This window comes from Bombyx mandarina, chromosome 24 (assembly GCF_030267445.1).
Source record: "Bombyx mandarina strain Sakado chromosome 24, ASM3026744v2".
Taxonomy (NCBI): Eukaryota; Metazoa; Arthropoda; class Insecta; order Lepidoptera; family Bombycidae; genus Bombyx; species Bombyx mandarina.
The window spans coordinates 8,518,295-8,529,275 of NC_143230.1; the positions used below are offsets into that span (position 1 = coordinate 8,518,295).

General features: G+C 36.0%; 1 protein-coding gene across 1 annotated transcript; it reads left to right on the plus strand.

Annotated features, from left to right (window-relative positions):
* Positions 1-5,296: 5,296 nt before the first annotated feature.
* Positions 5,297-7,157, plus strand: Ant (ADP/ATP translocase). The gene has a single exon (XM_028172495.2). The coding sequence runs from the start codon at positions 5,465-5,467 to the stop codon at positions 6,365-6,367; it is 903 nt and encodes a 300-aa protein (XP_028028296.1). The 5' UTR covers positions 5,297-5,464; the 3' UTR covers positions 6,368-7,157.
* Positions 7,158-10,981: the final 3,824 nt, after the last annotated feature.

Genomic DNA, 10,981 nt, shown 5'->3' on the forward strand with positions numbered 1-10,981 from the left:
AGTGTTGCTGAGTGAGTCGTAAAAAGTATTTTCAGAAACTTTATTAGCAAACACTACATATTCCCAAACTAATGTCTGATTACAATTTGATTGAAAACGTACTAACGCAATAATTAGGAACGAACAATCTCTTTCAATTGATTATGTTATGGACTTTTAGTTTTCACCCTTTCGATAAATTGTGTCGGATTCTCAGTAGGTAATTAATATCGTGTAATAAAAAAGCTTACTAAACAGTATTTTGAAACGGATTAATTTTTTGAAGACTTTTATCCTTAGAACTGAATCATCCAATATTTCCCTGGCAGCCCTCAACTTAGTTTGAACCAGATTAAAACTCACAAATTATAAATCGACTAGATAGGTAGTTGGAATAAAACTGTCTTTTGTATTTGAAATTAAATAGTAATCGCAAAAACATTCTTCTAAAACCTATCAATAAATAAATCACTAATATATTCACTATAATCACTATAATGTTAGTTGAAGCTAGTCAACAAATTTCTCATTTTCGTCGTTTATTAGTTTAACGCTATTTGCTTGTCTAGTTAATTTCTATTAAGCTTGTATAAACTTGTTAATGGATAGACATTCTGCTTACTGTTTTTGGGGATTTCCAAGAATTATTATGTAATAAAAGGTTGAGGAAAATGCCAAACTAAGTGTCAATTATACACGGTGGCATAGCCGTTTGAAATATATTGTAATGTGTGATGTATCGAGGTCCTTTTCTACAGAACGAGAAGTGCAAGTGAAATCTCTTAAACAAAATATTTGTTGGCTATATTATTTCTAATCGAAACGTTAGTACAAGCTGTATTCGATTGATTGACTGGTTAATACAGTTCTTTAAGCCTATCAGACATGGTTTTTGGTAAACTATCATCAAACTACTACTGGCGATTTATTGAATACATTACGTATTGAATAAACTATGCATATACTAGACGGGCTGGTAGTTCCAATAATACTCAATATTTGAGAGTTCCAACTATGGAGGGTAGAGGTAAGGAGAGCCGTCTCTGTGTGTAAAAAGTGTCCGTTAAATCTGCTAAATAAGGGTGGCGCTAGAGTAGCAACCGGGTAAATTAAAGGAAAGGCGATGAAAGTTATTAGAATAAGGTAGAGAAATAAATAAGGACGAAAGAACTGTAAGCACTACAAAATCACAAAAAAATAATTTATTTAAAGCTGATAAGAAAATGCGATCGATGTCTCCACGTTTTACCACAGCAATAATTTTAGGTTATATTGACGAAATTAATTTGGACTACGTAAACACGTGAGGTTTGTATATTACACTGTCACTAACTACTCTAGTCATTAACAATATTAAATTTTCTAACTCAGCATACTTCAATCAGTTAACAACTGCTTAATTCATATCATACCCTGTGCCTATCCTAGCGCCATTCTGGAAGATTTTTGGACTGTAATTTAGTGCTGAAAGTGGACCACTTTTTCAAGCTTCTCCCATATGAGACGGTTCTCCTTACCTCTACCCTCCATAGTTCCAACAAAGGAATAACATTGTGTAATAAAAGTCATCAAGCGAACTATCAGTTTTTGTCAAAAAAAAAAAATATAATGACAGAGATTATTTCGAAAAAGGTTTTTTTTAATTTGTTAATCTGGGAAATTTTAATCTCTAAATCTAAATTGCTTAATGTTACAGTCCAAATTCCATAAACCATGTGTGTGGTTGTTTACTTCCATAGATAGCTTTAGTAGGGCTCTACATAAATAAAAATGAATAGAATCATTTTGTAGTAAAGCTATGTACCTAGCTATTCAAGTAATTTTAGGTGAATGAAGTTAGCCCCTCAAAAAAATTTTTTTTTCCTATTTTATACTTATTTTCTATTAATTCGTTTGTTCATCATTTGTTCATGATTGTTCACTGTTAATAATTGTTTGTTCTGCATTTATTTATTTAAAAAATATATTTACAAATATACCTACAAGTTAGCCCCTCTAATGCAATTTTTAATATTTTTTCATCCTTAATGACTCGTAAATATTCATTTTCGATTGTTCTTATACAAAACACGTTTGTTCTCTTTCGAAATTACTCGTTTTTTGTTAAATTTACTATTTTTATTAGTTGAATAAATGTATGCAGAATATGTGTACTGCGCATGCGTCAACTATAATGCCTAAACTTTCTACGCGGTTTTAATCGTGAAAAAAGAAACAAATATAAATCCTGAAGGAGTTTTTAGTAAGTCGTTGTGGCCTAACGGATAAGACGTCCGGTGCATTCGTGTTGAAGCGATGCACCGGTGTTCGAATCCCGCAGGCGGGTACCAATTTTTCTAATGAAATACGTACTCAACAAATGTTCACGATTGACTTCCACGGTGAAGGAATAACATCGTGCAATAAAAATCAAACCCGCAAAATTATAATTTGCGTAATCACTGGTGGTAGGACCTCTTGGGAGTCCGCACGGGTAGGTACCACCACCCCGCTTATTTCCGCCGTGAAGCAGTAATGCGTTTCGGTTCGAAGGGTGCGGTAGCCGTTGTAACTATACCTGAGATCTTAGAACTTATATCTCGAGGTGGGTGGCGCATTTACGTTGTAGATGTCTATGGGCTCCAGTAACCACTTAACACCAGGTGGGCTGTGAGCTCGTCCATCCATCTAAGCAATAAAAAAAAAAAAAAAAGTGTGTGTGTCCGCTCCGACGCACGACTGGAGTTTACTGGATATAAAAAAAGTGTGTGTGTCCGCTCCGACGCACGACTGGAGTTTACTGGATATAAAAAATTAAACGAAACAATACGAGAAATAGTTCTATATTACGACAACACGATACACTACAGATTATTAACAAATTAACGAGACACAAAACAAACGACTAACAAATATATGAAAATACAATAATGAGAGAAACGCGCGATCAGTACGAGGCTTTGTGGCGGACTGCCGGCGCATGTACTAGCATGTCACACGAAATGCGTTATGCGCATTTCGTGTGACATGCTAGTACGATTTTGGTCCCCATAATTTTCATACCCCGGGCCTATATATGTAAATCGATTCTAAAGGAGTAAACTCCAAAAATTAAACGAAACAATACGAGAAATAGTTCTATATTACGACAACACGATACACTACAGATTATTAACAAATTAACGAGACACAAAACAAACGACTAACAAATATATGAAAATACAATAATGAGAGAAACGCGCGATCAGTACGAGGCTTTGTGGCGGACTGCCGGCGCAGCAGCCCGGCGCGCATTTCGTGTGACATGCGCATAACGCATTTCGTGTGACATGCTAGTACGATTTTGGTCCCCATAATTTTCATACCCCGGGCCTATATATGTAAATCGATTCTAAAGGAGTAAACTCCAAAAAAAGTAGCAATTAATTGAAATACAGTTTAATTAAAAAAAAAAAAGTGTGTGTGTCCGCTCCGACGCACGACTGGAGTTTACTGGATATAAAAAATTAAACGAAACAATACGAGAAATAGTTCTATATTACGACAACACGATACACTACAGATTATTAACAAATTAACGAGACACAAAACAAACGACTAACAAATATATGAAAATACAATAATGAGAGAAACGCGCGATCAGTACGAGGCTTTGTGGCGGACTGCCGGCGCATGTACTAGCATGTCACACGAAATGCGCATAACGCATTTCGTGTGACATGCTAGTACGATTTTGGTCCCCATAATTTTCATACCCCGGGCCTATATATGTAAATCGATTCTAAAGGAGTAAACTCCAAAAATAAAAAAAAATAATGAAATAATGTGCATTGGCGTTAAGTTAGACCAAATACATTTTTTCCATCCTCTTACCTATCGTATTAAAATGTTATTTTACTAATGTTAGGAATATAATTTCGACTGTGTAAAAAAGTTATTATAATGTATACCTATATTATCTCTTGAAAGATAAATAATGGACATATTTACTTATTTGTTTATATTACCTATGTAAACTCCCTATCTTTTTACCTTCATAACGATAAGTAGGAGGATGGAAAAATGTATTTGGTCTAACTTAACGCCAATGCACATTATTTCATTATTTTTTTTTTTTTTTTTTTAATTAAACTGTATACCAATTAATTGCTCCTTCAGGATTTATATTTGTTTTTTTTTTTTCTCGATTAAAACCGCGTAGAAAGTTTAGGCATTATAGTTGACGCATGCGCAGTACACATATTTTGCATACATTTATTCAACTAATAAAAATAGTAAATTAAACAAAAAACGAGTAATTTCGAAAGAGAACAAACGTGTTTTGTATAAGAACAATCGAAAATGAATATTTACGAGTCATTAAGGATGAAAAAATATTAAAAATTGCATTAGAGGGGCTAACTTGTAGGTATATTTTTAAATATATTTTTTAAATAAATTAATGCAGAACAAACAATTATTAACAGTGAACAATCATGAACAAATGATGAACAAACGAATTAATAGAAAATAAGTATAAAATAGGAAAAAAAAATTTTTTTGAGGGGCTAACTTCATTCACCTAGTAATTTTTATTTGCTTTTGTCAGTCATGGCAGCACTATTCATTCATTATACTGAATACCATGAAACATAAAATCTTAAAAAAAAAATTAACTTAGGTTGGCTAGATGAGAAACGTTTTGATACTGCATCTAAAAATAATTAAAGCTGCAATAGTGTACGGCTTTTGAATCGCGGTCGAAAAATAATAAATACAAAGTATTATGTGAAAAGTTTTTTGTTTTAGAAAGAACACAAAATAAGGGTAAATATAACTCGTTACGATTTTTTTGTTTGAGTTTGTCTTCCGCGAGTGGCGAATTTACATTGCAATTATAAAACGCAAAAGATGCACGTCACTCTAGTGTTGCACAATTTTTGCATTTAAGTAAAGATATGGAAATTTGTAAATTTGGGAACCGTGTTTTAAAAACAAAATCGATGTTTTAGAACTGAAATTTAAAGTATTTGGAACTTTCGACCACATAAAATACTTCAGAACACAGAAACGTTTAAAACTCAAATTCTTAAGTGAAAAACGAATAAATTAATAAAGAAAAAATAATTTTATTTAGTAGAAACTCATTTTTTAGATCTTTAAAATCAATTTAGTATTTTTAAAATATAAGTTTTAGTTTGAAAGAATAAAATTCTCGAAAGTTGCTTTTAAGGGAAATTAAAATGTTATATCGGCCACACTGACCTCGTGGTACTGTATCGTTATGTTGGCAGCGTCTGCCCCTTCCTTCCTTTTGCGCCGATCCACTGGGCAGAACTGCGATAGAACGTGATCGATCGAATTTCAAAAAAGGCACACACCTACCCTCTGTGCTCCCGTGATTACGAAATTACTCCAAATCTCCTGTTTAAAAATCAGGAGTTAGTGTTTCGTGATCCCCCATCCGCGTGTGCCGCAACTCCCACCTCGACATATTCACCTAGTGAAGATCACATAATCGAACAAAATGTCGAACCTCGCCGATCCGGTCGCGTTCGCTAAGGACTTCCTGGCTGGCGGTATCTCCGCCGCCGTCTCCAAGACCGCCGTAGCACCCATCGAGCGTGTCAAGCTGCTGCTCCAAGTACAGCACGTCAGCAAGCAGATCGCCGCCGACCAGCGTTACAAGGGTATCGTCGACGCCTTCGTCCGCATCCCCAAGGAGCAGGGTCTCCTTTCATTCTGGCGTGGTAACTTCGCCAACGTCATCAGGTACTTCCCGACCCAGGCGCTCAACTTCGCCTTCAAGGACAAGTACAAGCAGGTGTTCCTCGGCGGCGTTGACAAGAAGACGCAGTTCTGGCGTTACTTCGCTGGTAATCTGGCCTCCGGTGGTGCCGCCGGAGCCACCTCTCTGTGCTTCGTGTACCCCCTCGACTTCGCACGTACCCGTCTCGCCGCCGATGTCGGTAAGGGAGATGGCCAGCGTGAATTCTCCGGTCTCGGAAACTGCATCAGCAAGATCTTCAAGTCCGACGGTCTGATCGGTCTGTACAGAGGTTTCGGTGTGTCCGTGCAAGGTATCATCATCTACCGTGCCTCATACTTCGGTTTCTACGACACTGCCCGTGGCATGCTGCCCGACCCTAAGAACACACCCATTGTAATCAGCTGGGCCATCGCTCAGACCGTAACCACAGTCGCCGGTATCATCTCCTACCCCTTCGACACAGTCCGTAGGCGCATGATGATGCAGTCTGGTCGTGCCAAGAGCGATATCCTGTACAAGAACACCATCCACTGCTGGGCTACCATTGCCAAGACCGAGGGAACCTCGGCCTTCTTCAAGGGAGCCTTCTCCAACGTCCTCAGAGGTACTGGTGGTGCCTTCGTGCTCGTCTTGTATGATGAGATCAAGAAGGTCCTGTAAATCTAACGTAAGAATTGTTACCATAATTTCTATGTGATTCCGTGTCGCAGCCACTCCCCTCAAATCATGTATTATTAGACACGAAAACGACTTTAGTAACTTATTTTTAGTTAAATAAAGTGTTATACAATGATTCCATAATTTATTGTTTTATTAAGTGTTACATAATTGCTTGTCCTAACTGAAGTGATATAGGACCTCTTTGAAAATTTTCTAATTTTGACATCTCAATTGCTTTCATATTATATAATCTATTCTTAATTCAAAATGAAAAATGATTGGTTTTCTTTATGTGACATTACATAGTTTGGGCTGCGGCTGTTATGTAATTAACCTCATTTCAGTCTGGTGCCGGAGGCCAAGGCTGAACTAAAAATTGTTCAGGACTTCACATTAAAAGAAGTGTATGTCTTATTATCTATTTTAAATTTGAGTTTTGTGGGAATTGAGAATTTCCACTTTTTCTTACACAGCGGGAGTGAGTTTGACATAATTATGTAGTGTATTTTTGACTTCTGTACACATTATGCTATTAAATGTAAAATCATGTGATTTTGAAGCTGATTATGTAACGCTGACATTTGTGACTTGTTAAATTGGTGTGCGGAACCTAATAGTTGACATTATTGTTTTTAATCAATTGAAAATCGCTGTGTAGCTGCCAATCAATATCTCATGTAGGTAAAAATATTTGTGATCCTAAGAGAGTTCGTGTTTGAGTTTTTCCTGAAAAATTCATACAAAACGAGCACACATGTAATGATAGAAAAAATAAAAATGATAAAAATCCCATACTGGTTTTTATTTTGAAAGTACATAATTTATTTCTGAAAGAAAATTGTAAATAATCTTTACCCTTAGGGTCTGATGAAAAATTTGTAAAGAATTGCTAAATTCTTGTATCCGTTCAAAGTTCTATAATGTTTGTCATAATGCAGTGGATTACATAACCCGTCTGAACAGTTATATAATAATATAGATATGTGCTACGCATTTACGCTATGTACTACAAACCTAAACCTACATTTATAATCTATCGGCTGCGTCAAGGTCATTGTACTGATGACAGTTTTCACAATGACCTGGAACATGACGTCATCCGCCATTGATCGCACGTCACACGGGTGTTGGAATTTCGGAATTCAATTTCCTAATTTAGATAACAAAGTCATTATTTGTTGCTTAATCTTAGTTAATTGCAGTTAATGGAGTTAAATAATTTGTTGATCGAGCATTATATAGCAATTACTGTTGATAGAACAATCGGTCGAGCCCAATAGGTACCGGTTTATCATGACCATACTTAGTCTTATCGCAATCAAATTATTCCACAAAGTTTAAAGATGGCCGCAATGACTTGAAGACACCTAATGTCTTCAGTATTTTTATAGAGTTTCGGTCAAGTAACCTCAACAAGTAAAGTGGCGTTTTATCGAAAATGGCTTAGGTAGGTAGGTAATTAAAGTGTTCTTTTTTTGAAATAATCAAATTGAAGCTTTCAAATAGTTATGTTGCCAGTATGTAGTGTTTGTAGCGTTGTCTTGGCGCCTTTACCAAGAAGTTCGAAAACCAAACTTCTAAAATATTTGTTTTACTATCCTGTCACAAAAAAAATAGGTTAGGTTAGCCGCTCTTTTAGTGCATAGGCAATTTAGGGTTGCCTTGCGTGTTTTCAAATCATGTATAGCTTAGATTACTGTATGCGAGTAGCGCGACTATACCAGTACATACATATTCTAGTACCTTTTTTTTTTATACTGATAGCCTTGATGGCTATTTCAGCTTCACCCTAGCGTGTAGGTGAGCTCTCGGGGCTCAAACCGGAAGTGTTGCTAACACTGGCCTTAGCAAGAGCAGTGCTTCGCAGAATCTACCACCGGATCGAAAACGCGACCCGCTGAGAAGATCCGGCGAGAAACTCAGTGGGCTGTGTCTATGGGTTAATTTACTTGTCGAGCCCTTCGTCGCAAGCGACGGGTTCGGCGAGGACGGTGACCGATTCTAGTACAATTAGTAGTAGTACAGACCACGTAGAACCGCTGCGTTAATCCACAGTGCGATCCCAGAGATATTTTCCGGCTCTGGAATGAACTCCTTTCCACGGTGTTTCTCGATCGCTGTAACATGTTCTTCTTCGACGAAGACGAAATTTGCGAAGTATACGCGATAGTAGGCAGGCATAACTGCCATGCATTAGCGACGATAACCACTACCAATCAGGTGGGCCTAATGCTCGTCGGCCTTCAAAGACAACCAAAAGACGTGTATTCACTAAATTTTTCTAGTAAATACCTAACACATTTGTCGATTTCACAATTAATATTATGAATAGTCTTCTTTCGTTCTTGAACTAAAAAATGAACAATTGTATTAAAACTGACTAATAGGGTAAATTAGGCATTCAGAAATAGCATCAGCTGTGGTATTTAAGAAAAAAAAAAAAAAACATCCAGTCGAGTATTGAAAGCATAGACTTATATAGTAGGGACACGACATATTGTTCTATACGTACAATTGCTTATATAAATAGCACCCATTTTGAAGGCACACTCATAAACATATATCTATCTCGTTCTTACTCAGTACTTTAACTCGCAGGAAAACAATATAACAGTATTTCAGTGCGTACATAAAATGAAACATGAATATACGTAAATGTCTCCGTCTCCGTCTAATGAGGCCGAAAATCCGCCATGTTTAGCGCGCCAAATGTCATTGTCACGTCAGTTCGGCCGTCTGTTTTGGGTTGTACATTATTTATTGACTTTGATATCGATTTAATATGATTGCTTATATAAAATTTCTAGTTTTATCATGCTTAAAACATACAAAAATAATAATTAAAACATATTTTATAGGATCTCAAGAAAGTCGATGCCCCAAAACTATTATCTATATATATATTTAAATTCATTATGGAGCCCTCATCCGAAAAATCGGACACCATTTTTCGGTCGGAATCTATTAATCATGACACTAATCATAAATACCTCTTTAAAATATGTCATCAAAACATATTTAGACATTCTGTTTAGATATTTCGGGAAAAAGGCTACCGACAAAATCTCTTCGGAACTATTTAAATAAAATAGTTTTATTCCGCAGTGAGTAAAACACTATTGTAAATTCGTTAAATATTTAATAATTAAGTGATTTTAGAGAGGAAGTCACAAGGAATGACGTTTGTAATTTCATTAACGAATAAATGTTCTGTAGGTGTTTTTTTTTATCAGGCGGTTCCTTGATAAGTTTAAAATTTGAATCACTTTCAAGTGAGAATGATTCAAATGGTGCAGTGCACCTTCCTTGAGGTGCACTGCGGTAGTCTGTTACGGACTTTAGAGTCAGCAAAACAATTAAAATAGATTGTAATAGTCTAAGAAAAACACGTACTCAAAATACGATAACATTCAGCATGCTAGAAATGGGCTGATGGCACTGTACTATGCCATATCTTTATGTTTTGCGGCCAACGACAACTTTATAAAATCAGTGTAGCAAATTTTAAAAATCGTCATATCGTTTACTTGGAGAATTTGAAGCACGAACTCGTCTTAGATTTCACATAATATCTAAATCACATCATCTTTGCACATAACAATATACTTAATTCCTATTAAAGTATAAATTCTACAAATACATTCATACTCAACAATATTTAAAATAAAATAAGCCAAGAACGTTTATCGATAAAACCTACTAACATTAAAATCTTCTGGGCAGCACTAAAACCGCCATGTTTTGTGGCCAGATGACGTCACAGTGGCACGAATTTTTTGTTGACGTTTCATTTCCATAGGTTTCCTACTTCAGTGATTGAAAGGCTAGTTTGTTTAAGTGACATTTCGCTTAAAACTTTTTTTCACTTAAGTTGGTGGAGGTCATAGACATCTACAAAGTAAATACCGCCACCTACCTTGAAACATGAGTTAGTCATTAGTTAGGTCTTAGTTTTTACAGAACAACGGCTGCCCTACCCTTCTAAGCGAAATACATTACTGCTTCACGGCAGAAATAGGCAACGTGGTGGTACCTACCCGCGCGAACTCACAAGACGTCCTACCACCAGTAATTACGCAAATTATAATTTTGCGACTTTGATTTTTATAAAACGATGTTATTCCTTCACCGTGGAAGTCAATCGTGAACATTTGTTAAGTACGTATTTCATCAGAAAAATTGGTACCCGCCTGCGGAATTCGACCACCGATGCATGCACCAGACGTTTTACTCTTTAGGCCACAATGACTTCATTTATTTATTTTTGTAATTATTTGGTACTAGCAATTTATTTGGTACACTAGCGGCATGCTCCGGCTCCGCTCGGGTCTTTAATAAAAAATTCAACGATATTTGACGTTGTTTTATTTTTTAAAATAAAAGAACACTTTGCAAGAGCAATTGAAGAAGCCTATGTTACTCGGGAATAGTGTAGCTTCCAAACAGTGAAAGAGTTTTTCAAATCGGTTCAGTAGTTTCGGAGCGTATTCAATACAAACAAACAAACAAATCTTTCCTCTTTATAATATTAAGTAATATTAGTAATATTAGTATAGAATATAGACTAGCATCAACAGTTCAATGTTTTTAATTGAATTTCAATTAAGGTTACTC